Consider the following 27,447-nt stretch of genomic DNA (forward strand, 5'->3'; position numbering starts at 1 on the left):
CTCCAGCTGTTGTGGCTGCCTGACTAATGTGCTAGTTAAGTAGAAACACTAAATGGCTCTCACAATGTAACAGATAAACAGAGGAGAGATAAACAACTCTCTCCTGAGTGTATGTCCGCTCCATTTGTAGAGATGATTCAAATTCAAGTGTATTGACATTTTGTATTGTGAGAGATGGTTTACAGCAGGCCTATCTGTGAAAAGGGAGGCTAGCATAAAAGAGTTGACACTCAATTAAATGTATTTTGGTGGTTATGTTTGCTTTTATTGAACTGAAAGAATACCCAACCAAATCCCTTCTCATAGTACACATTTAGCCATGAGACATTTTAATTAGTGTTACTCCTGGCTCGTACAGTACCTTTATATAGGGCTACTTTATGCAGTACATCATTGACCACATTTTGTTTCATTTCATACACTATTACAGCATTTGGACTCACAGAATAATATTTACAGTTCAACACTATTGAAAACAAACACAGTATCTTCACGTAAGGGCCAGTTATAAACATTTAAGAAATGTTCATATATTTTACAAACCGTTATTTATATTACAAACTGTTATTAAAACGCTAAACTGGTGAACGCTACCTCTAATGAATATGTACTGTATACAGCATCGTAGAAGGAACAGCCACAACACATAAAAAATACAAATAAATGTTTTCAATTTATTCAGATACTTTACAAAATGCTTTGTATTTGTTCGTAAGCCAAAGTAGGCCACAATGACTTCGTATAGATCTGAAAAAGATGGTGTCACCTTATGAATTGTATACAGCGGTGTACCACCGAAGAAAGAACATTGTATTGTTCAATAATACAGTCCATTATATTATGTGACCATTCAGTTCCAGAGGATACATATGGAATGGATGCATTTTGTCCAGGGCATCTCCCATGATGCCTCTCTCTGTCTGAATACTGGGGTGTATTCATTAGAGCAAGACCGTAGCAAATATTGGTAAAACGTTTCGCAACGGAAATCGTTCACTCCTAACGGAAACAAGAGTTTCTATTGGACAAATTCAGTTAGGTCACTCCCCGTTTCATTCTGTTTGCTTCTGTTGGCTTTCATTTGGTTAGTTTGGTTCCTAGTGAATACACCCCTGTGTTGACGAGGTTTACGAAATAGTCAGGAATTCTGGGTGGAAGTTGCCTGTAGGAACAGATCTAGGAATCGGTTTACCCACCCAAAACTCCTAATTTTAACCATTAGGAGAAAAACGCTAAACCGACCTATTCCCAGTTAGACGGCGGCTTCGCCCACACTTCCTGTGTGTGAATTCTGGTGTGTGACGCCAGCATGTTCACAAGGCGCGCTGGTGGTCATCTTGTGCCAACGCTGTTCAGGACAGACAGGGAACCAGCAATGAGGGATACTTTCAACCTCAGTCTAAAGGTGATTTATCATAATACTTTCAACCAGACCTAGGTTCAAATAGCCTTTGAAATACTTCAAATATGTTGAGGGTTTGTTTGAGCCCACCTGGAATTCTAGTTGGGTAGTGACTATTCTATTGGTTCATGGCAGGCAAGCTCAGTCATGCACAAATGCCATTTGAACCCAGGTCTGCTTTTGACTACATTATAAAGGTAATCTTTTCCATCATAATGGGGCTGTTTGATAAATTACCTTTTATAGCGAGAGCAATTTATTCATTCTTCTCATATGTGAAAGAGGTGGAGTGAGGGGAAAACCGGAGAGAAAGGAAGAGGTGTATAAAGAGATGAAGGCCGTATTTGAAAGCATCAATTCTACTCAGTAGCTGATCACCGACCAAGCAGACTGACTGGTCTACAATCATATTAAAACGTTATTGAGGATACAAGGTGATTTGTAGATCAGTCAGTCTACTCAGTTGGTGATCAGAGACTCTCAAACACGACCAGAGACTGACAAGAGTGAAGGGAGAGAGAGAGAGACAGTGAGGGGGGGGGGGGGCAGAGAGAGAGAGAGTGATGGGGACAGAGAGAGAGAGAGATAGTGACGGGGACAGAGAGAGGGGGGGCAGAGAAAGAGAGAGAGAGTGGGGGCAGAGACAGAGAGAGTGGGGGGCAGAGAGAGAGAGAGTGGGGGGCAGAGAGAGAGTCATAGAGGGAGATGTAAAGATAAATAAAAAATAAAATGGAACAGAGTGAGAAATAACCAGAAAGAAAAAGCAACTGAGAGAGGTAGAGATGTCTAGCTGGTCCCCAATGTGTCTCTACCCCTTCCCCTTAGCATGAGAAAGGTAGAGATGTCTAGCTGGTCCCCAATGTGTCTCTACCCCTTCCCCTTAGCATGAGAAAGGTAGAGATGTCTAGCTGGTCCCCAATGTGTCTCTACCCCTTCCCCTTAGCATGAGAAAGGTAGAGATGTCTAGCTGGTCCCCAATGTGTCTCTACCCCTTCCCCTTAGCATGAGAAAGGTAGAGATGTCTAGCTGGTCCCCAATGTGTCTCTACCCCTTCCCCTTAGCATGAGAAAGGTAGAGATGTCTAGCTGGTCCCCAATGTGTCTCTACCCCTTCCCCTTAGCATGAGAAAGGTAGAGATGTCTAGCCGGTCCCCAATGTGTCTCTATCCCTTCCTCTTAGCATGAGAGAGGTAGAGATGTCTAGCTGGTCCCCAATGTGTCTCTACCCCTTCCCCTTAGCATGAGAAAGGTAGAGATGTCTAGCTGGTCCCCAATGTGTCTCTACCCCTTCCCCTTAGCATGAGAGAGGTAGAGATTTTCTAGCCGGTCCCCAATCTGTCTCTAACCCTTCCCCTTAGCATGAGAAAGGTAGAGATGTCTAGCCAATCCCCAATCGCTCTACCCCTTCCCCTTAGCCCCAACCCTTGATATGTGCAGATCTGTATAGTGGAAGCAATATGGTGCAAGTATCTATCTATCCAGACCCTACAGACATGCTATTATCGAGGGGTTGGGGCCAGAGGGGAAGGATATGGAGCATCGTGGGATCTGCTGCTTGACTGTGTACCTGTTTGATGCCGCCCTTGGAGGTGCAGAACATGTAGATGACATAGCCTGGCACAAGAACCATGGATGACAGAGACATGACCCAGCCAATCCCCTGCCCCCACGCCGGGTACACGTACTTCCCCAAGGTCAGGGGGGTCATCTCAATGGCACTGAAGGTAAACACTCCCTGCACACACAGAAACATTTACATTAGGTGAGGTAATAGGTGATGCTCCAGGCCGACTACATCACAGATGTATACCAGATCTCCCAATAATAACCTGCCCAGGGACTGCGGTTGACAATTAGCTGGCTGGCTAAAACCGGGCACTTCTACTGAAACGTTGATTAATGTGCACTGTCCCTGTAAAAATAAATTTACGAAAAAACTGAAGAAAAAAAAACACCGGCCGGCGAGATAGGACAAGCTGACAAAATGGGACAAGTCAGCATGCCGGCCAGATAGGACAAGCTGACAAAATGGGACAAGTCAGCATGCCGGCCAGATAGGACAAGCTGACAAAATGGGACAGCATGCCGGCCAGATAGGACAAGCTGACAAAATGGGACAAGTCAGCATGCCGGCCAGATAGGACAAGCTGACAAAATGGGACCAGTCAGCATGCCGGCCAGATAGGACAAGTTTGACGGATGGCCAGATAAAACAAGCCGGCCAGATAGGACCATATCTTGTCCTATCTGGCCAGTCAGGTAAGACAAATCAGCCTGGACAAGTTTGGCCAGCCAGTCAGATAGGATAAGTTGGCCAGACAGCACAAGTCAGTAAGGACAGGTAGGACATGTTCGGCCAGCCGGCCAGAAAAGATAAGTTCAGCCAAATAGGTTAAATAAGGCCAGATAGTAAGTGATTAACTGAGTATGGGAGAGCTGTTCTTCATCACACAGTCAGAATAACGATAGCAGCCCATATATATGTCTAGAACATTGATCTTCCCATATTGATACAGCCCTATGGGCCACTGTGAAAACATACAGCACTACATGCCTTTTTTCAGGACTTAACTCCTCCACAGGTTTATTCTGGACAGAGACTGATTGTGAACACTGAGTAGTGTTGTATCTGTCATAGTGTTGTTCTATTCTTGTCCCATTTCGTACTTAACTTCTTAAGGTATAGGGGGCAGCATTTTCACTTTTGGATAAATAACAATACTTCACATGTCTGGCAACTGTGTTTTTTGTATTTTTTTGTGTGTGTTTTTGTTTTGTACTAAATGGTAAAAGAAAATCCATTAAAATAAAATACACGTATAATGAACAAAAATATAAACGCAACATGTAAAGTGTTTCTCCCATGTTTCATGAGCTGAATGCAGGAACTTTCCATACGCACAAAAAACATATTTCTCTCAAATTTTGTACACAAATTTGTTTACATGCCTGTTAGTGAGCATTTCTCCTTTGCCAAGATAATCCCTCCACCTGAAAGGTGTGGCTTATCAAGAAGCTGATTAAACAGCATGATCATTACATAGGTGCACCTTGTGCTGAGGACAGTAAAAGACACTCTAAAATGTGCAGTTTTGTCACACAACACAATGCCACAGATGTCTCAAGTTTTAAGGGAGCGTGCAATTGGCATGCTGGCTGCAGGAATGTCCATCAGAGCTGTTGCTAGAGAATTGAATGGTAATTTCTCTACCAAAGTCGTTTTAGGGAATTTGGCAGTATGTCCGACTGGCCTCACAACCGCAGACCATGTATATATTGTGTGGGCAAGCAGTTTGCTGATGTCAACGTTGTGAACAGAGTCCTCCATGGTGGCGGTGGGGTTATAGTATGGGCAAGCATAAGCAACGGACAACGAACACAATTGCATTTTGTCTATTGCAATTTTAATGTACAGAGATACCGTGACGATATCCTGAGGCCCATTGTCATGCCACTCATCACCTGCCATCACCTCATCTTTCAGCATGATAAAGCACGGCCCCATGTTGCAAGGATCTGTACAAAATCCCTGGAAGCTGAAAAAATGTATACATTATGCCCTATATAGGAAATAGGATGCCATTTAGGACCCACCCAGCGTTTCTGAGATACAGGGTTAAGTATGATTTCCCTGAGGATTTAAACACATTGAAAACCAATGAGAAGCCTGAATGGAAAGGGCAGTTACCAGGCAGATTGCCGGAGTGAAGAACTTCCAGCAGAGCTTCCACCAGCCGCAGGGCCGATAGCCGATCATCTCTTCAATGTCCCCATAGAACTTATCAGCTCCTAAGACAGAGAGAGAGAGAAGAGAGAGAGAAGAGAGAAGAGAGAGAGAGAGAGAGAGAGAGAGACAGAGAGAAAGAGAGAGAGAGAGAGAGAGAGAGAGAGCATTGAACAAACTACACAGGTGACGATTTATAGGTTATATGTCAAGACAGCCTAAATGTTATCTGTAGGCTATATCCCAAGTGGGACTGTTGATGTGCTTTTGAGTTAGCTAGGCAGCCAGCTGTTGTTGACTTACTCAGTGAAGTGAAAATTTGGATGAGCAATAACCTTTTAAAAGTAAATTACAACAATACTGAGATCATGCTCATGGGCCCCAACTCCCTCATCAAGAGACTTTTCTCAACTTTGGACTTTGGTTAGTGGAAAATAATAAAGGAAAATATATTTTTAACAGATGTACAGTTGAAGTCGGAAGTTTACACTTAGGTTGGAGTCATTAAAACCCGTTTTTCAACCACTCCACACATTTCTTGTTAACAAACTATAGTTTTGGCAAGTTGGTTAAGACATCTACTTGTGCATGGCACACGTAATATTTACAACAATTGTTTACAGACAGATTATTTCACTGTATCACAATTCCAGTGGGTCAGAAGTTTACATACACTAAGTTGACTGTGCCTTTAAACAGCTTGGAAAATTCCAGAAAATGATGTCATAGCTATAGAAGCTTCTGATAGGCTAATTGACATCATTTGAGTAAATTGGAGGTGTACCTGTGGAAGTATTTCAAGGTCTACCTTCAAACTCAGTGCCTCTTTGCTTGACATCATGGGAAAATTAAAAGAAATCCGCCAAGACCTCTTTGGGAGGAATTTCCAAACGCCTGAAGGTACCACGTTCATCTGTACAAACAATAGTACGCAAGTATAAACACCATGGGACCACACAGCCGTCGTACCTGTCAGGAAGGAGACGCGTTCTGTCTCCTAGAGATGAACGTACTTTGGTACAAAATGTGCAAATCAATCCCAGAACAAACGAGTCCTATATCGATATAACCTGAAAGGCCACTCGGCAAGGAAGAAGCCACTGCTCCAAAACCGCCATAAAAGTCCAGACTACGGTTCCAACTGCACATGGGGACAAAGATCGTACTTTTTGGAGAAATGTCCTCTGGTCTGATGAAACAAAAACAGAACTGTTTGGCCATAATGACCATCGTTATGTTTGGAGGAAAAAGGGGGAGGCTTGCAAGCCGAAGAACACCATCCCAACCATGAAGCACGGGGGTGGCAACATCATGTTGTGTGGGGGCTTTGCTGCAGGAGGGACTGGTGCACTTCACACAATAGATGGCTTCATGAGGAGGACAATGATGTGGATATATTGAAGCAACATCTCAGACATCAGTCAGGAAGTTAAAGCTTGGTCGCAAATGGGTCTTCCAAATGGACAATGACCCCAAGCATACTTCCAAAGCTGTGGCAAAAAATGGCTTAAGGACAACAAAGTCAAGGTATTGGAGTGGCCACATGTGTGGGCAGAACTGAAAAAGCTTGTGCGAGCAAGGAGGCCTACAAACCTGACTCAGTTATACTTGCTATGTCAGTAGGAATGGGCCAAAATTCACCCAACTTATTGTGGGAAGCTTGTGGAAGGCTACCCAAAACATTTGACCCAAGTTAAACAATTTTAAGGCAGTGCTACCAAACACTAAGTAAGTGAATGTAAACTTCTGACCCACTGGGAATGTGATGAAAGAAATAAAAGCTATTAAATAAATAATTTACTCTACTATTATTCTGACAATTCGCATTCTTAAAATAAAGTGGTGATCCTAACTGACCTAAGAGGGAATTTTTACATCGGATTAAATGTCAGGAATTGTGAAAAACTGAATTTAAATGTATTTGGCTAAGGTGTATGTACATTTCCGACTTCAACTGTGTATATATATATATATATATATATATATATATATATATATATATATATATATATATATATATATATACACAGTACCAGTCAAAGGTTTGGACACAAGTCAGATGATTCTCTCAACCAGCTTTGTGAGGTAGTTACCTGGAATACATTTAAATTACAGGTATGCTTGTTACAAGTACATTTATGGAATTTCTTTCCTTCTTAATGCGTTTGAGCCAATCAGTTGTGTTGTGACAAGGTAGGGGTGGTATACGGAAGATAGCCCTATTCGGTAAAAGACCAAGTCCATATTATGGCAAGAACAGCTCAAATAAGTAAAGGGAAACGACAGCCCATTGTTGCTTTAAGACATGAAGGTCAGTCAATCCGGAAAATATCAAGAACATTGAAAGTTTCTTCAAGTGCAGTCACAAAAAGCCTCAAGCGCTATGATGAAACTGGCTCTCATGAGGACCGCCACAGGAAAGGAAGACCCAGAGTTACCTCAGCTTCAGAGCATAACTTCGTTAGAGTTAACTGCACCTCAGATTGCAGCCCAAATAAATCTTTCACAGAGTTCAAGTAACAGACACATCTCAACATCAACTGTTCAGAGGAGACTATGTGAATTAGGCCTTCATGGTTGAATTGCTGCAAAGAAACCACTACTAAAGGACAACAATAATAAGAAGAGACTTGCTTGGGCCAAGAGACACGAGCAATGGGCATTAGACCGGTGGAAATCTGTCCTTTCACCTAATGAGTCCAAATTTGAGATTTTTGGTTCCAACCGCCATGTCTTTGTGAGACGCAGAGTCGGTGAACGTATGATCTCCGCATGTGTGGTTCCCACCCTGAAGCATGGAGGAGGAGGTGTGGTGGTGCTTTGCTGGTGACACTGTCTGTGATTTATTTAGAATTCACGGCACAACTAACCAGCATGGCTACCACAGCATTCTGCAGCAATACGCCATCCCATCCGGTTTACGCTTAGTGGGACTATCATTTGATTTTCAACAGGACAATGACCCAAAACACACCTCCAGGCTGTGTAAGGGCTATTTGACAAAGAAGGAGAGTGCTGGAGTGCTGCATCAGATGGCCTGGCCTCCACAATCACCTCACCTCAACCCAATTGAGATGGTTTGGGATGAGTTGGAAATGCAGTAAAGGAAATGCAGTCAACAAGTGCTCAGCATATGTGGGAACTTGGAAGAATATTGGAAAAGCTTTCCAGGTGAAGCTGGTTGAGAGAATGCCAAGAGTGTGCAAATCTGTCATCAAGACAAAGGGTGGCTACTTTGAAGAATCTGAAATCTAAAATATGTTTTGATTTGTTTAACACTTTTTTTGGTTACTACATGATTCCATATGTGTTATTTCATATAAATGTATATGTCATCATGGTTAGTGTTCTCCATGGTCAGTCTGTCATCATGGTTAGTGTTCTCCATGGTCAGTCTGTTTGTCACACCCTGACCATAGAAAGCTGTTTATTCTCTATGTTGGTTGGGGCGTGATAGTGACTAGGGTGGGTCATCTAGGTGATTTGTTTGTCTATGTTGGCCTGGTATGGTTCCCAATCAGAGACAGCTGTTTATCGTTGTGGAACTCTACACACGCTGCGCCTTGGTCTACCCATTTCGACGAACGTGACACTGTTCTTATGTTTAGTGTTCTCCATGGTCAGTCTGTCATCATGTTTAGTGTTCTTCATGGTCAGTTTGTCATGTTTAGTGTTCTCCTTGGTCAGTCTGTCATCATGTTTAGTGTTCTCCATGGTCAGACTGTTCTTATGTTTAGTGTTCTCCATGGTCAGTCTGTCATCATGTTTAGTGTTCTCCATGGTCAGTCTGTCATCATGTTTAGTGTTCTCCATGGTCAGTCTGTCATCATGTTTAGTGTTCTCCATGGTCAGTCTGTCATCATGTTTAGTGTTCTCCATGGTCAGTCTGTCATCATGTTTATTGTTCTCAATGGTCAGTCTGTCATCATGTTTAGTGTTCTCTATGGTCAGTCTGTCATCATGTTTAGTGTTCTCTATGGTCAGTCTGTCATGTTTAGTGTTCTCCATGGTCAGTCTGTCATCATGTTTAGTGTTCTCCATGGTCAGTATGTTCTTATGTTTAGTGTTCTCCATGGTCAGTCTGTTCTTATGTTTAGTGTTCTCCATGGTCGGTCTGTTTTTATGTTTAGTTCTTAATGGTCGGTCTGTTCTTATGTTTAGTGTTCTCCATGGTCAGTCTGTCATCATGTTTAGTGTTCTCCATGGTCAGTCTGTCATCATGTTTAGTGTTCTCCATGGTCAGTCTGTTCTCATGTTTAGTGTTCTCCATGGTCAGTCTGTCATCATGTTTAGTGTTCTCCATGGTCAGTCTGTCATCATGTTTAGTGTTTTCCATGGTCAGTCTGTCATCATGTTTAGTGTTCTCCATGGTCAGTCTGTCATCATGTTTAGTGTTCTCCATGGTCAGTCTGTTCTCATGTTTAGTGTTCTCCATGGTCAGTCTGTCATCATGTTTAGTGTTCTCCATGGTCAGTCTGTCATCATGTTTAGTGTTCTCCATGGTCAGTCTGTCATCATGTTTAGTGTTCTCCATGGTCAGTCTGTCATCATGTTTAGTGTTCTCCATGGTCAGTCTGTCATCATGTTTAGTGTTCTCCATGGTCAGTCTGTCATCATGTTTAGTGTTCTCCATGGTCAGTCTGTCATCATGTTTAGTGTTCTCCATGGTCAGTCTGTCATCATGTTTAGTGTTCTCCATGGTCAGTCTGTCATCATGTTTAGTGTTCTCCATGGTCAGTCTGTCATCATGTTTAGTGTTCTCCATGGTCAGTCTGTCATCATGTTTAGTGTTCTCCATGGTCAGTATGTTCTTATGTTTAGTGTTCCCCATGGTCAGTCTGTTCTTATGTTTAGTGTTCTCCATGGTCAGTATGTTCTTATGTTTAGTGTTCTCCATGGTCAGTCTGTTCTTATGTTTAGTGTTCTCCATGGTCAGTATGTTCTTATGTTTAGTGTTCTCCATGGTCAGTCTGTCATCATGTTTAGTGTTCTCCATGGTCAGTATGTTCTTATGTTTAGTGTTCTCCATGGTCAGTCTGTTCTTATGTTTAGTGTTCTCCATGGTCAGTCTGTTCTTATGTTTAGTGTTCTCCATGGTCAGTATGTTCTTATGTTTAGTGTTCTCCATGGTCAGTCTGTCATCATGTTTAGTGTTCTCCGTGGTCAGTCTGTTCTCATGTTTAGTGTTCTCCATGGTCAGTCTGTCATCATGTTTAGTGTTCTCCATGGTCAGTCTGTCATCATGTTTAGTGTTCTCCATGGTCAGTCTGTCATCATGTTTAGTGTTCTCCATGGTCAGTCTGTCATCATGTTTAGTGTTCTCCATGGTCAGTCTGTCATCATGTTTAGTGTTCTCCATGGTCAGTCTGTCATCATGTTTAGTGTTCTCCATGGTCAGTCTGTTCTCATGTTTAGGGTACTTTTACATACTTATTTTATGTGATTTTATAACGGTTGATCCTGCTGGTTTTCTTGTGTATGTAAAGAGACTAGTATTAACTGTACATGTTTAAACAGGATGTATGCTTGTAGAAAACAACAATGATAGATCCTATATTTTCCTAATGGTACAGAAGCTTACTGTGTCCTACCATAGAACCAGGAAATCGAGACGGTTTCGAAGAAGACGAGGAAGAGGAGGCACATCCCGCTGGCAGAGTAGTAATCAAACAGCTTGAAGACGTACAGACCACCCTGGGGAAGCAGCCATAGAGGGTTGTTAAAAGGCTAAACACACACACACACACACACACACACACACACACACACACACTCTGTTACCTGTGTAATGTTGGAGAAGCCGATGAGGAAGGAGATTAGACAGACGCCGAGGATAAAGACCTTCTTCCTCTTCCTCAGCACCATGGGGAACTCATCCATCAGAGCTGTGACGAAGCCCTCCACAGTACAGAACTACAGGCAGAGCACACACACACACACACGTTGGCTCACTCAGGTCTTGCACCAGAGAACACTAACAGGCTACCAACTTCTGCAGGGCCACCTGGACGCTTCTGTTGAAAATGAAAATAACAGTGGTAATTCTATGTAATGTCTACTCAGTATCAACAAGCCACTTGTAACATATCTACCTGCCGTTCTGTTATTCTCTTTGTTCTGCTGTAATGAATTGTAACGTTGGCTTGTCTGTTGCCTGTCTGGTTCTCACCACTAACACCTCTCCTCCCTTCCTAGTTATCTGGGTGTCAGGTGACTCTAGGTGGGATCCTCACCTGGCTGTCTAGCCCCAGCATCATCAGCATGGAGAAGAACAGGATGGCCCACAGGGAGGACATGGGCAGCTGAGTCACGGCCTGGGGGTAGGCCAAGAACGCCAAGCCTGGGCCTTGAGTTAGACACCACACCAAACACAGTGAGCTAAATCTGGGCCTTGAGTTAGACACCAAACCACATCATTGAGCCTCAGCCCACATTGCATAATCACACTTCACTGCACACCTCAAATGGACACAGTAATGCACACCATGATAATAATTGTGCCATATGAAATCTCTTCTGTTGAATAAAAAGCGTAGGTTTTACTTCCTTTGTGTATTGTATCTTACATGTATCTAAGAAACCAATCATTTACTTGGCTTCATTTTTCAATTGATGAGTTGATTAGGAGCACTATTACCCCTTTAATCTTATGTCAGAAGAAGTGCTGCTGATTTTAATTCTTCCCCTCTAATCAGGGACTAATTCAGACCCTCGGGCACAAGTTGAGTGGAGTCTGTGGCCAATCAGTGGCATTAATCAATTCATTACTTTTACTGTATCAAGAAGAAGATAACCAGTGACACTATAGTACGTGTGTCAAACTCATTCCACGGAGGGCTGAGTGTCTGCGGGTTTTCCCTCCTCCCTTGTACTTAATTGATGAATTAATGTCACTAATTAGTAATGACCTCCCCTCACTTGGTTGTCTAGGTCTTAATTGAATGGAAAAACCAGAAACCCACAGACACTAGTCCTCCATGGAATGAGTTTGACTCCCCAGCTAAAGAGTCTGAACATACTCTATATTTTATTTAGACATTGTCCTTTCCAGCACTGTTTCAGAAACTATAGTGGATGATATTTAGACCAGGTCAGTACAGCTCGGTTTGACTCTGTAGTGTTAATCAGCTGACTTCGACGTCAGCAACAGTGAATGCTGCAGGAGGGTGAGCTAACTGCACTGTACCGGAGGCAGCTAGTTCCTGGACAGGCTTCTTGGTGATGTACGACATGAAGCCCACAATGGAGAAGATGACGAAGCCCGCAAACATGCTGGTGAAGGAGTTTATACAGCACACGATGAGGGAGTCCCTGACAGGAGAAGAAAACACAACCCATGTTTGGTATTGGTAAGTAGACAGGACACTATGATGGAACACCACGGAAGAAAGGAACACGAAAAGGACAGAACAAATTAAAGTAAATAGAGGAAAGAGGGAGTGGAACCCAGAAGTATAGAATCAAAGCAAATAGAGGAAAGAGGGAGTGGAACCCAGAAGTATAGAATCAAAGTAAATAGAGGAAAGAGGGAGTGGAACCCAGAAGTATAGAATCAAAGTAAATAGAGGAAAGAGGGAGTGGAACCCAGAAGTATAGAATCAAAGTAAATAGAGGAAAGAGGGAGTGGAACCCAGAAGTATAGAATCAAAGTAAATAGAGGAAAGATGGAGTGGAACCCAGAAGTATAGAATCAAAGTAAATAGAGGAAAGAGGGAGTGGAACCCAGAAGTATAGAATCAAAGTAAATAGAGGAAAGATGGAGTGGAACCCAGAAGTATAGAATCAAAGTAAATAGAGGAAAGAGGGAGTGGAACCCAGAAGTATAGAATCAAAGTAAATAGAGGAAAGAGGGAATGGAACCCAGAAGTATAGAATCAAAGCAAATAGAGGAAAGAGGGAGTGGAACCCAGAAGTATAGAATCAAAGTAAATAGAGGAAAGATGGAGTGGAACCCAGAAGTATAGAATCAAAGTAAATAGAGGAAAGATGGAGTGGAACCCAGAAGTATAGAATCAAAGTAAATAGAGGAAAGAGGGAGTGGAACCCAGAAGTATAGAATCAAAGTAAATAGAGGAAAGAGGGAGTGGAACCCAGAAGTATAGAATCAAAGTAAATAGAGGAAAGATGGAGTGGAACCCAGAAGTATAGAATCAAAGTAAATAGAGGAAAGAGGGAGTGGAACCCAGAAGTATAGAATCAAAGTAAATAGAGGAAAGAGGGAATGGAACCCAGAAGTATAGAATCAAAGCAAATAGAGGAAAGAGGGAGTGGAACCCAGAAGTATAGAATCAAAGTAAATAGAGGAAAGATGGAGTGGAACCCAGAAGTATAGAATCAAAGTAAATAGAGGAAAGATGGAGTGGAACCCAGAAGTATAGAATCAAAGTAAATAGAGGAAAGAGGGAGTGGAACCCAGAAGTATAGAATCAAAGTAAATAGAGGAAAGAGGGAGTGGAACCCAGAAGTATAGAATCAAAGTAAATAGAGGAAAGAGGGAGTGGAACCCAGAAGTATAGAATCAAAGTAAATAGAGGAAAGAGGGAGTGGAACCCAGAAGTATAGAATCAAAGTAAATAGAGGAAAGATGGAGTGGAACCCAGCAGTATAGAATCAAAGTAAATAGAGGAAAGAGGGAGTGGAACCCAGAAGTATAGAATCAAAGTAAATAGAGGAAAGAGGGAGTGGAACCCAGAAGTATAGAATCAAAGCAAATAGAGGGAAGAGGGAGTGGAACCCAGAAGTATAGAATCAAAGTAAATAGAGGAAAGATGGAGTGGAACCCAGAAGTATAGAATCAAAGTAAACAGAGGAAAGAGGGAGTGGAACCCAGAAGTATAGAAAAGATGTGCGTTAGCTCCATGAGAAAATGCACAGGCTTTAGCTCATTCTTCATGCACACAAGATACCCAGGTTTGAAACCAGTGGGTCACTAAGAGGGGCATAAGGCATAAAGGAGAGGCTGTGGGGGTTGTTTACCTGTACACATCGTTGTTGAAGGAGTTGTAGCTTCCCAAGGCGATGAGCGAACCCAGACCCAGTCCATAGGAGAAGAAGATCTGAGTGGCAGCGTCCAGCCACACCTGGGAAAGTAGTCAGACAAACACACACACACACACACACACACACATTCTTTAAGGACAGTTTTCAAGACATAAAACATATCTTATTTTTCCTGTTGACATTTCAGTGTGTGCATAAGCATATGGTCTGTGAGTGTGTGACTCTTAGGGGCCACCGTACCTCAGACTTGAGGAGTTTGTTGAAGTCGGGGGTGATGTAGAAAAGGATGCCCTCCTTGGCCCCGGGGAGAGTGACCCCACGAAAAAACAGGATGAACAGCATGAAGTAGGGGTATGTGGCGGAGAAATAGACCACCTGAATAACAGATAGGGGACAGAGAAATAGACCACCTGAATAACAGATAGGGGACAGAGAAATAGACCACCTGAATAACAGATAGGAGACAGAGAAATAGACCACCTGAATAACAGTAGGGGACAGAGAAATAGACCACCTGAATAATAGATAGGAAACAGAGAAATAGACCACCCGAATAACAGACATGGTGTATTGGTGAGGAGTGAAAAGGTGGGTAATTGACTAACTAAAAATCCCAGATGAAGGTGAACTTCCAGCCTCAATGGTACATGAGCAGACTGAAACATTCCCCACTAGGGACTGAAACATTCTACTTCCTGCTCACCTGCCTCGCCTTCCTCTCCTGACAGAGATCTGTGAACGTGCTTTGCACTTTGTCAAATAATGATTGTGTTTAATTGGTAAATTCCATCAAGGCCAGGGCCTTGGGGGAGTTAATTTTCTGCTTTGTGCAGTTCACATTAAATTCCAATTACCCTCGGAGCAGAATGCGAAGATGTGTTCCTTGCTCATACATTTATTTTCTTAAAAAGTGAGCGTTAATTTAACACCCCCTAACTCGACAAAGTTGTTAAGGTATTTTTTTGCCAGGTTACCGTTATGGAAGGAGGCTGTGATCTGCTGCATGTTTCAGGATTGAACTATTGTATATGATGTTGCTGAAATGGATTTAGCCATTCTATCAATTGTATTGTGGCTGATGTGTCTTACAGGTGACGAGAGTTTTTTCATTAAATACCTTTTGCAAGAGAGAGAGAGAGAGAGAGAGAGAGAGAGAGAGAGAGAGAGATGTGCCAGATGGAGAGAGAGTGAGAGAGATGTGCCAGAGGCAGAGAGAGAGAGAGAGAGATGGAAAAGTGCCATATGGAGTGGCAGAGAGAGAGACACCCAGACATCAGGAGACAGAAAGAGAGAGACCGAGACGAAAGCACCAAGACAGAAAGAGAGAGATGGAAAAAGAGAGAGAGGAAGAGACATGAAAGGAAGGAGAGAAGGCAAAAAGAGAGAGAGGAAGAGACATGAAAGGAAGGAGAGAAGGCAAAAAGAGAGAGGAAGAGACATGAAAGGAAAGAGAGAAGGCAAAAAGAGAGAGAGGAAGAGACATGAAAGGAAGGAGAGAAGGCAAAAAGAGAGAGGAAGAGACATGAAAAGAAAGAGAGAAGACAAAAAGAGAGAGAGGAAGAGACATGAAAGGAAAGAGAGAAGGCAAAAAGAGAGAGAGGAAGAGACATGAAAGGAAAGAGAGAAGGCAAAAAGAGAGAGAGAAAGAGAGAGCGTAATAATAAGAGCAGGGCTGACCTTCCCTGTCCACTCCACTCCTTTCCAGATAGAGAAGTATACCAGGATCCAGGACAGAGCCAGAGTTCCAGCCAGGGGCCAGCGCACCTCACCAGGCTCCTCCAGACCACTGGACAGCTGGTGCATGTTCCGCCTGGCGGACACACGCACACATACCGGTCAGTGCAGTCACACACACCTGGATCACACAGACACATGCATACATACTTTCGGACATGTTATACACACACACATGATCACTTCACCATACAGACAGACAGGACATTCTCACAAACAAACAGTTATGAACACTCTCAGGTCCCCCACACACACGTTTAATATACACACACACACATTTTCCACCTTTGACACCATGCTTTTCACATGACTCAGTGAAAAATGATAGAAGCACTAGAAATGCCTGGCCTCCAGGGACCCCACTTCCAGCCAATGACGTGTCTTTTGGACATCAACAGTCTAATAAATACATGTCAGGTGTGCTATCAGCAAAACAAGCCTTTGCTTATATTTATAAAGGTCATTAGTATATGAATGTTTTTGTTCAAAGAGCGTTTTCATTCATTGATGTTAATGTTGGCTAGATGTAAAATGAAAAACCATCAGAAACCCCACAATTCAAGTGTTCAAATAAATGATTTGACGTACTCCCAGAACTCAGTGACGGCACTGGTGAGGTTGGTAGTGTCTGTCAAACTGTAGTTGGAGAAACACTTCTCTGTGTTCCACGGGTTATCACAACCCTCCCACGGCAAATCCTAGAGAGAGATAGAGACAGAGATGGATGGAGAGAGATGGAGATGGAGAGACAGAGGGGGAGAAAGAAATGAGATAGGGAGTGTCTTTGTGTCATCCAAAGAGACAAAGAGGAAGACAAAAAGAGACGAGAACAAGGAGTTGAGGGTGGGAACAGAAAGACAGACAGACAGACATATAAGATTAGCACCAACATGCATTAGCATTGTCCATTGCATAATGGAGGACAGTGGAGAGCAGAGAGCTATTTAACTCATACAGTAGGGTAGTAATCAATGATGTATGCTAGTAGCCTCCTCCCCAGGCTCAGAGCTGGCTGGTACAGGAGGCTATTATGGTTATGATGTTTTTTGTTGGAGTGAGCAACTCGTGTCACCTTTGTCCTGTCCTCTACTGCCTGCTTGTATTTATTTGTATGTGCTTTTTGTTTGTCATAGGAACCATTCCACACAACAAGCTCCTTCACAAGTACATAGAGTCATTTGAATTGAAGTCAATGGATGCAGGGTTTTCATTGTCATGTAGAAACTAAAGGTCTTTCCACCTATCTAATTGCTGCAATATTGCTTCAATCAAGCCTTTGGTTATATTTATGAAGGTCTTGGGTAAGGTCAAAGAACATAATAGCATTTTCATTCATTTATGTTACTGTAAGCTATATGTAAAAAACTACACTAAAAACACCAATCTCCCGTTGACGGACCAAATGACATCTCAGTTAATCGAGATGAAATAACCCGTAATGGAGTCTCAGGTACTCTGTGCTTAGAACCATTTTATTTTATTTCCTGTTCGCAGGTCATCATCATCATCATCATATATGTATTTCTTCACCACTTCTGAGTGGAAAGCTCTTAGTGTCTCAGATTGTCTGCTTCATTTCAGTGATGTCTTCTCTCTCTCTCCTGTCTCCCTCCCTCTCCCTCCTGTCTCCCTCGCTATCCCTCTCCCTCTCTCTTTCTACCTCCAGCTCTCTTTCTCTCTCTACCTCCAACTGCCTATCTCTCTCTCTCTCTCTCTCTCTCTCTCTCTCTCTCGCCCCACACACCCCTGACCCATCTCTTTGTGCTCCTGTCTGGTGTGAGAAGAGTGGTGATGGAGACTGTCTCTACAGATATAATAACTCTGTCTCAGGTCTTTGTGTGGAACAAAATGAACAGCCACAGTGAACAGGAGTGAGAACACTATTAAGTGAACTTCTCAGTAACTCTATTGACTAAGTCTGACTAAGGCCTGCATATTTCTTAGAGCATTTGTTAATTATAGTCTATAACGTATTCAACCCACACTGATTTCTGGTCAGGTCACGTAGTTAAGCTATGAAGTCACAGCAAAGAATATACTCCTTGAAGGACAATAAACTATTTAATTTATTGACTGCTTATTCCATAGCCTGGTTCCAGATTTGTTTGTGCTTTCTGCTGAGTCGGCAACAGGGCACAAACAGATATGGAACCAGGCTATGACCATAGGAGTCAATGCCCTTTGAAGTTAGAATATGTGGGCAACTATAAATACCTAGGTGCAAGTAAAACTAAATGCATGCTCTTCAACCGATCGCCTGCCCGCCCGTCCAGCATCACTACTCTGGACGGTTCTGACTTGTGGACAATATGTGGACAACTACAAATACCTAGGTGTCTGGTTAGACTGTAAACTCTCCTTCCAGACTCACATTAAGCATCTCCAATCCTAAATTAAATCTAGAATCGGCTTCCTATTTCGCAACAAAGCTTCCTTCACTCATGCTGCCAAACATACCCTCGTAAACCTGACCATCCTACCGATCCTTGGCGATGTCATTTACAAAATAGCCTCCAACACTCTACTCTGCAAATTGGATGTAGTCTATCACAGTGCCATTCGTTTTGTCACTGAAGCCCCATATACTACCCACCACTGCGACCTGTATGATCTCGTTGGCTGGCCCTTGCTATATATTCGTTGCCAAACCCACTGGCTCCAGGTCATCTATAAGTCTATGCTAGGTAAAGCCCCGCCTTATCTCAGCTCACTGGTCACCATAGCAACACCCACCATAGCCCGCGCTCCAGCAGGTATATTTTACTGGTCATACACAAAGCCAACGCTTCCTTTGGCCGCCTTTCCTTCCAGTTCTCTACTGCCAATGACTGGAACGAATTGCAAAAATCTCTGAAGCTGGACTCTTATATCTCCCTCTCAAACTTTAAGCATCAGCTGTCAGAGCAGCTTACAAATCACTGTACCTATACACAGCCAATCTGTAAATAGCCCACCCGACTACCTCATCCCCATATTATTACTTACCCTCTTGCTCTTTTGCACCCCAGTATCTCTACTTGCACATCATCATCTATCACTCCAGTATTAATGCTAAATTGTAATTATTTTCACCTCTGGCTTATTCATTGCCTACCTCCCTACTCTTCTACATTTGCACACACTGTACATACATTTTTCTAGTTTTCTTTATTTTGTGTTATTGACTGTACGTTTGTTCATGTGCAACTCTGTGTTATTGTTTTTGTCGCACTGCTTTGCTTTATCTTGGCCAGGTCGCAGTTGTAAATGAGAACTTGTTCTCAACTGGCCTACCTGGTTAAATAAAGGTGAAATAAATCAAAATAAATAAAAGTTGTCGAGACAGCTGGGACAGATGTTTTCCTGCATTGTTGAGGAGAGTTAGCAAGCATTTCACTGTACCGTGTGCATGTGACCAGTAAACGTTGATTTGATTTGACTGGCCTGCTGCTTTCTAGTGTAGTGACGTCACCTACCTCTCTGAAGGCGTTGAAGAGGTAGTAGAGGGCCCAGGCGATGATGATAATGTAGTGTGGTGATGTCACCTACCTCTCTGAAGGAGTTGAAGAGGTAGTAGAGGGCCCAGGCGATGATAATAATGTAGTGTGGTGATGTCACCTACCTCTCTGAAGGAGTTGAAGAGGTAGTAGAGGGCCCAGGCGATGATGATAATGTAGTGTAGTGATGTCACCTACCTCTCTGAAGGAGTTGAAGAGGTAGTAGAGGGCCCAGGCGATGATGATAATGTAGTGTGGTGATGTCACCTACCTCTGAAGGAGTTGAAGAGGTAGTAGAGGGCCCAGGCGATGATAATAATGTAGTGTGGTGATGTCACCTACCTCTCTGAAGGAGTTGAAGAGGTAGTAGAGGGCCCAGGCGATGATGATAATGTAGTGTAGTGATGTCACCTACCTCTCTGAAGGAGTTGAAGAGGTAGTAGAGGGCCCAGGCGATGATAATAATGTAGTGTGGTGATGTCACCTACCTCTCTGAAGGCGTTGAAGAGGTAGTAGAGGGCCCAGGCGATGATGATCATGTAGTGTGGTGATGTCACCTACCTCTCTGAAGGAGTTGAAGAGGTAGTAGAGGGCCCAGGTGATGATGATAATGTAGTGTGGTGATGTCACCTACCTCTCTGAAGGAGTTGAAGAGGTAGTAGAGGGCCCAGGCGATGATGATAATGTAGTAGATGTTGAGCCAGAAGGAGAGCACCACTGAGGCCAGACCAACGCCTGTAGGGGAGGGAGAGATAGAGGTCAGTATTAATAAACAATTAGTTAACTAACTAGGAACTGCTATAGCTAAGTATTATTTGTCTTTGGGATATGTGTATATCTATTCTGTTGGATTTTTATATGAACTACAATGAGCTTGACTCCTCAAAGATTTTTCCTGTGTTGCATTTGTATGTTCATGTATATACATTCTTTAATTGTCTAATTAATGAAATCAAACAATCAATCACCTACCTAGACTATCTGTCAATATGATGTGGGATTTTCAACATCTCTCACCTTTCATCATAGGCATTAGTTTGGTCCACACCCCCAGCCCCCCCACCGAGGTGAACTGGCCCAGTGACGTCTCCAACAGGAACAGAGGTATACCAGCAAACACCAGGGTGAGAAAGTACGGGATCAGGAAAGCCCCTGTCACAGGACCAGGACACAGTGTGACAGAACAGGAAGTGTGTTTCACATGTACACCAAATAAATCCTTTTTCATCTGTGTTTACACTTTTACTTACGGTCTGCATCCCCTTTCTCAATCCTTCTCTAACTTGTGCACTTGCACACTTACTATCATGGATTTTAAAAGCATGGGATTGGTGTAAGCATTGTCAGCAGCCACAGGAGGCTGCTGAGGGGAGGACGGCTCATAATAATGGCAAGGAAGGTGCGAAAGAACACCATTTGTTTGATGCATTTGATTCCATTCCACCAATTCCACTCCAGCTATTACCACAAGCTCGCCCTCCCCAATCAAGGTGCCACCAACCTCCTGTGCTGGAGACAGCTTTTTTTTAAGGTTGGTGGCACTTTAATTTGGGAGAACGGGCTCGTGGTAATGACGAGCAGAATAAGTGAAGTGGTATCAAATACATCAAACACATGGTTTCCATGGTTTCCAGGTGTTTGATTCCATTCTATTAGCTCTGTTCCAGCCATTATTATGAGACATTCTCCCCTCGGCAGGCTCCTGTAGTTTTTACCATGAGGGTTGTGCAAGTGCACACTTCGAGAGAAGGTTGAAGGATTGAGACTCGGATGTGATTAAGACACTAAATGGCCAGTATTCAATCAGTTTTAGATAGTGGATTTATGGATAGTGTCACGTGTGTTCCCTCTCCGGCCTTTAGGTCACAAGGCTGCTCGTTATGGTGCACACCTGTCACCATGGTTACGCGCACCTGCGCATCGCCAGACTCACCTGGACTCCATCACTTCCCTGATTACCTTCCCTATATATGTCACTCTCTTTGGTTCCTTCCCCAGGCATCAATGTTTCTGTTTCATGTCTGTGCGCTGTTCGTGTTTAGTATTATGTTGTGTTTATTTATTAAAACACTCACTCCCTGAACTTGCTTCCTGACTCTCAGCGCACATCATTACAAATAGGTGATTTCAGAAGTGTGTGATTTGGCCATCATCACATGTGATTAACAAACTAGCAGTCTATCCTATGTATTCAGCGTCTATTCCACGTTGGTTCAATGTTATTTCATTGAAATGATGTGGAAACAATGCTGAGTCAACCACCGTGTGTCCAGTGGGATGACATGACCCATTCAGTTCTGATGGTAAACTTGGCTGACAAATCACCCAGAGCACACAACCAAACTCACAATTTCTATATCAAGTGTCAACTCCCCACACAGGGACACGCTGCTGTGCAAAACAAGCACACTCCTGCAAGGGTTAAATGCATATCAATATTGAATTCAATTCAAAACACTTGATTGATCACCAAAGGAGAAGTCGGATGTAGGACACAGACAGTAACATACGCAGATGCTTACCTATAGACCTGAGCCCTGATGTATGGTGGAACTAGTGAAATATATGAGGTCTACAGAAATCAATAGAATGAACTATGCATGAAAACAAGGGGACTGTGCAATACTGTATCAATATGTTACATCAGTGTTTCCCAAACTCGGTCCTCGGGACCCCAAGCGTGCACGTTTTGTTTTTAGCCCTAGCTCTACACAGCTGATTCAAATAATTAAAGCTGGATGATTAGTTGATTAGTTGAATCAGCTGTGTAATCCTGGGGCATAAACCAAAACCCCCTTGGGGTCCCGAGGACTGAGTTTGGGGAACACTGCATCACATCAGTTCCTCTCAAGTGTAAAATGCAAAAAAGAATACATGACGTCAGTAAAATCGATCTGTAAATGATTAAATACCTGTCAGAAGTATAGTATCTAATGTTTTTGCTTCTAATCTTTGCTCACTTCTCAAAGTTATTAATGTTAAAAATAGAAAATATCAACTCTGTGATTTATTTGATTGTACAATACTGGAAAGGTGCTCATTTCAAAAACGAATGGAACTTAATAGAAAGGTGTTATTCGTTAAACTTTAAGGATGTTTCACCTCGAAAAACACTGTCACTTTTACAAAAAAAGAATGTTTCTGTGAACACTAACACTGTTGATGTTATGTATCTAGTCCTCATGAAAAATGTATTTGTAATTATTTGCTCACTAACACAGAAAGTGACCTCAATAGTCCATAAAGATGATGCCCCATACTAGCGCAGTGTACTGTACATTGTGATGAAATATAGATGTTTCCTAATGGCAATTTCATTATTAACAATAGCCTCATCAATAAAAATCAAGGTCGGTCATTAAATAATCATCATGGTAATAATGACATGTTTAGATTTTCTCTCACTCAGGTTGCATAAAACTAAATAAGATGGATAGCCAAATGTACTCATTGAAAGCTCCTTTTTTTACAATGCCTATTCATTTTCATGTCATTTTACGCAAGTCCCATAGTTCACATTAAAGCCAATACGGACACTGGACACCCACAATATTAAATAGCATGTTTCTTCAAATATTATTTTTAGTACAATGTGTTAGTTTATCAAACAGTGCACCCATAAATTGTAATAGGTTGTGCTTTATACTGATGATATTTTGAAATGTGTAGTTTTCCACCTGCCTCTTCAGGCACCCCTTGAAATCTCACTATTTCAAAGCCTGTAACAATGATTTCTCCCAGGTGCCGTTTTGGCTCTCCAGGCCCAAAATGGCCTCCCTCCCCGAACAGCTTTATCTTACCTCCTCCATTCTTGCCGCACAGGTAAGGGAACCTCCAGACGTTCCCCAGGCCGATGGCGTAGCCCACACATGACAACAGGAAGTCAAACTTGCCCTTCCAGGAGCCCCTGTCAGGGAGTACTTCCTCCTTCTCCTCGCCATCCGGGGACGCCACCATCTCCATGACCTCGAATGGGACTGCCTGTTTGACCTCTGTCGGGGAGTTGAGGTCCACTGTGCTCTTACCAGTCTTCCCCATAGGGCGGGACCACGGTTCACTGGACCACGGTTCACTCGGGTTGAACCCCCGGTCCTCACAATCCTATACGGTCCACTATGTACGGTCCACCATGTGTGGTCAAATGATGTACGGTCAAATTGAGCCTCGGTTAGTGTGTCTGGTCCTTTTTGTCCTTAACCAGTGTACTTCACAGGGAGAAGGAGAAACTGAAGATGAGGTGGAGCTGTGAAGCAACAGAGATTAATCTCATTAACTCGTAAATTTATGGTAGATGTATGACACAAAAACAAATAAATAGTTATCTAGCCTATAGATAGATAGATAGATAGATAGATAGATGTAGAACAGAGGTAACTGTGAGTTGTGGTGCATTCATGCTAACTCTGAACCCTCAACGACGACACACACTAATGTGTTTGAGTATCGGGGCATAATCAATTCAAAGATATTGAGTTTGGCCATTAATGCCCCCTCGTATGTGTATATGTGTAATGCACTATGTATTTAATGCTTGTGACCAGCTGTGTGTCTGTATGTGTAATGCACTATGTATTTAATGCTTGTGACATATGTAAGTCTGTCTACAAAGATGCAAAAATATTTTCTTAGTGGATTTAATTGCTTACTACATCACATATGTGTAGATATGTGAACTACGTGATTGCTGTCTCTCTTGCTCTGCTGTGTGTGCTTCTTGAAAGCTGTCACTCAAATGGCGATGGGTTGAAGCTTATTGGCTAGAACTCAAATTGCTAGGAGGCTGGCACACGTGGGGGAATATGTCGGGTAAATGCTGCGGCACATCTTCCAGAAAAACAGTCGTTTTCCAACTAGGGATTTTGTAAAACAGTAATTCATAGATTATGCATGTATGAACTACACGTTGACATATCCAGCCCAAAGCAGGAGGTTTAAACAATACTTTAAACAACAAACAAGTTGCCAAAGTCCCGGAGCATGTTAAACTTCAGCAGGCTATAAGTTATGTTTGTCTGGCTCAAATGTAAATGTATTCAAATGAAAACTTTTGACCTACGGTTCTTATTGGATCTGTGCTTTAGTTTGGTAAATGTGCATGTTTATCTTCATGGCAATATCCTTGGAAAATGGCCTAAAGTATTTGTTTGTTTTTCCTTGCTTTATCATCTTCATTCCCTTTCCCATACTTTACTTTCTATTCCCTATTCAAATGTAAAACTCTTTACTTTCTATTCCCTATTCAAATGTAAAACTCTTTACTTTCTATTCCTTATTCAAATGTAAAACTATTTACTTTCTATTCCTTATTCAAATGTAAAACTCTTTACTTTCTATTCCCTATTCAAATGTAAAACTCTTTACTTTCTATTCCCTATTCAAATGTAAAACTCTTTACTTTCTATTTCCTATTCAAATGTAAAACTCTTTACTTTCTATTCCCTATTCAAATGTAAAACTCTTTACTTTCTATTCCCTATTCAAATGTAAAACTATTTACTTTCTATTCCCTATTCAAATGTAAAACTCTTTACTTTCTATTCCCTATTCAAATGTAAAACTCTTTACTTTCTATTCCCTATTCAAATGTAAAACTCTTTACTTTCTATTCCCTATTCAAATGTAAAACTCTTTACTTTCTATTCCCTATTCAAATGTAAAACTCTTTACTTTCTATTCCCTATTCAAATGTAAAACTCTTTACTTTCTATTCCCTATTCAAATGTAAAACTCTTTACTTTCTATTCCCTATTCAAATGTAAAACTCTTTACTTTCTATTCCCTATTCAAATGTAAAACTATTTACTTTCTATTCCTTATGCAAATGTAAAACTCTTTACTTTCTATTCCTTATTCAAATGTAAAACTCTTTACTTTCTATTCCCTATTCAAATGTAAAACTCTTTACTTTCTATTCCTTATTCAAATGTAAAACTCTTTACTTTCTATTCCCTATTCAAATGTAAAACTCTTTACTTTCTATTCCTTATTCAAATGTAAAACTCTTTACTTTCTATTCCCTATTCAAATGTAAAACTCTTTACTTTCTATTCCCTATTCAAATGTAAAACTCTTTACTTTCTATTCCCTATTCAAATGTAAAACTCTTTACTTTCTATTCCCTATTCAAATGTAAAACTCTTTACTTTCTATTCCCTATTCAAATGTAAAACTCCTTACTTTCTATTCCCTATTCAAATGTAAAACTCTTTACTTTCTATTCCCTATTCAAATGTAAAACTCTTTACTTTCTATTCCCTATTCAAATGTAAAACTCTTTACTTTCTATTCCCTATTCAAATGTAAAACTATTTACTTTTTAGCTCATGACCAATTTAGGCATATCTTGTATCATAAGTTAAGTTTTGGTATTGTATGTTTTATATTATACTACACTGTTACAAAAAAAAGGTTATATCTAGAACCTAAAAGGTTCTTTGGCTGTCGCCATAGAATAATCATTTGAAGATCCCTTATTGGTTTCAGGTAGAACCCTTTTGGTTCCAACTAGAAATGTTGTGGGTTCCATGTAGAACCTTTCCCCAGAGGGTTCTACATGGAACCGAAATGGTTTTTACCTGGAACCAAAAAGGGTTTTACCTGGAACCAAAAAGGGTTATCCTACGGGGAGAGCCAAAGAAAACCCTTTAGGAAACCTTTTTTCTAAGAGTGTATAGTACTCGTCCTGGTATACAGTACATACTTTAAATACCTTACTAGGCTTCTGTATCTGACAGTATTCAACCTTAACTAGTAGTTTTAGTATTTGATTAGGATCCCCATTAGCTGAAGCAGCAGCTAGTCTTCCTGGAGTTAACTCAGAGCTCTGTGAGGAGAAGGAGGATGGAGAAGGATCTGCAGCATACCTGTATCTGAAGTCTTAATGTCCCTTGTCAGGTGATCAGGGTCCCTTCCTTATACCTTTACACCTGTAGCACGAGGCACAATTAGTAAAACCATCCAATGGAGAAAGGATCCAGCTATCCCCTCTATGAAAAGCTTTCATCCACTGCCCCACCCAAGGGAACTGTCATCATGTCAACGTTGCTGGAAAGAAAGTTTAAAAAAATGGCTTCCCCCTCTTTCTTCTTCACCCTCTCCCTTTTTTCTCTCTGTAGCTGGTGGTGGTGTCTCTTCCTTCGGCTGGTACTGAGTGGCAGATAATAAAGGTTGACCTGTTGTGTGATCGGATTATCATTCTGCCCGGTGAGGCCCCAGGCCATGAGGGAGAAGTCAATCGCCTGATTCCGGTAGGGTGTCGTGCATTGTGTGTTGCAGTGCGGGTGGGGGTGGAGAGTGTGTGTGTGTGTGTGTGTGTGTCGCAGTGCTAATGAGTGGGTGGTGGTGTCACAGTGTGTATTGCAGTGTGTGGGTATATGTGTGTTTCCCAGAGTGTGTGAATATGTATCTTTGAAAATGTGTGTTTGTGTTTGAGGGTCAGTCAGCTTTTGCCAGGGCCGTTACCATGGGATTTCCTTATAGAGGAGGTCCTAATCCAAGCAGTGAAAGACATTTGGAAGTTTGGAAAATGAAACAGCCACTGCTCACTGCTTACTGGCACTAGGCCTGGAATATGAAGAGCACAGAACATAATGTGAAATCATACGACTCTGAGGGTGATCCCTATAATGATCCCTATAATATCACCTTTCTCTTGAACTGTGCACTTGTTCACTACTTCCCACATACTGTATCTTCCCACAAAGCATTGGATAGGTGGAGGCATGGGCCCGAGGGCTTTTCCACACAATTTCCATTCAAATCAGTGAAGGGAAGTGAGCAAGTGCACACTTTGGGAGAAAGGAGAGATAATTAGGACTTAACCTGAGTGGCAGAACTGATCTTTTACTGCGACCTTATATAATTCTACGTTGTCAATCATACCACAGTTATTTCTGCAGATATCACACAATTTAAAACTTTCAGATCTAACCCAAACCACAAATATCTTCAAATGATACTGTGTGGCTTCGAGAGAACAAGTCATTCCATTCATACCTTTAGAAAAAGCAGTCATCTAATGCTGTTCCTTTGCAGACTATAGCTGGCTGCAGTATAGTGTGTATGACTAGGTGTGGAGTTGGGTGAAAACAACAGTCCCAGCAGCATATGTCT

The 27,447-nt window shown here is 42.0% G+C and overlaps 1 protein-coding gene across 1 annotated transcript; it reads right to left on the reverse strand.

Moving 5' to 3' along the window:
- Window positions 1-243: 243 nt before the first annotated feature.
- LOC110514342 (sodium- and chloride-dependent GABA transporter 1-like) lies at window positions 244-26,611 on the reverse strand. The gene is made up of 15 exons (XM_090215018.1): window positions 26,199-26,611; window positions 23,136-23,578; window positions 20,353-20,487; window positions 19,970-20,070; window positions 16,448-16,557; window positions 15,803-15,935; window positions 14,366-14,500; window positions 14,102-14,205; window positions 12,312-12,436; window positions 11,359-11,471; window positions 10,907-11,038; window positions 10,717-10,819; window positions 5,090-5,190; window positions 2,969-3,136; window positions 244-1,348 (listed from the first exon to the last, which is right to left on the reverse strand). The coding sequence occupies exons 2-15, from the start codon at window positions 23,371-23,373 to the stop codon at window positions 1,253-1,255; spliced, it is 1,794 nt and encodes a 597-aa protein (XP_090071144.1). The 5' UTR covers window positions 23,374-23,578; window positions 26,199-26,611; the 3' UTR covers window positions 244-1,252.
- Between the last annotated feature and the right edge of the window lie 836 nt (window positions 26,612-27,447).

Source organism: Oncorhynchus mykiss, chromosome 21, assembly GCF_057628025.1.
Source record: "Oncorhynchus mykiss isolate SJ-2025 chromosome 21, ASM5762802v1, whole genome shotgun sequence".
NCBI classification, from domain to species: domain Eukaryota; kingdom Metazoa; phylum Chordata; class Actinopteri; order Salmoniformes; family Salmonidae; genus Oncorhynchus; species Oncorhynchus mykiss.

Bases quoted from the DNA above. Each gene is read 5' to 3' on its own strand.
- LOC110514342 (XM_090215018.1), bottom strand. From the start codon at position 23,373: ATGGGGAAGACTGGTAAGAGCACAGTGGACCTCAACTCCCCGACAGAG. The intron at 15,936-16,447 runs GTACGTCAAATC...TGTGTCCGCCAG, and splicing joins GCCGTCACTGAGTTCTGGGA to GCGGAACATGCACCAGCTGT. The intron at 12,437-14,101 runs GTAAACAACCCC...TTCTCCTGTCAG, and splicing joins TTCAACAACGATGTGTACAG to GGACTCCCTCATCGTGTGCT.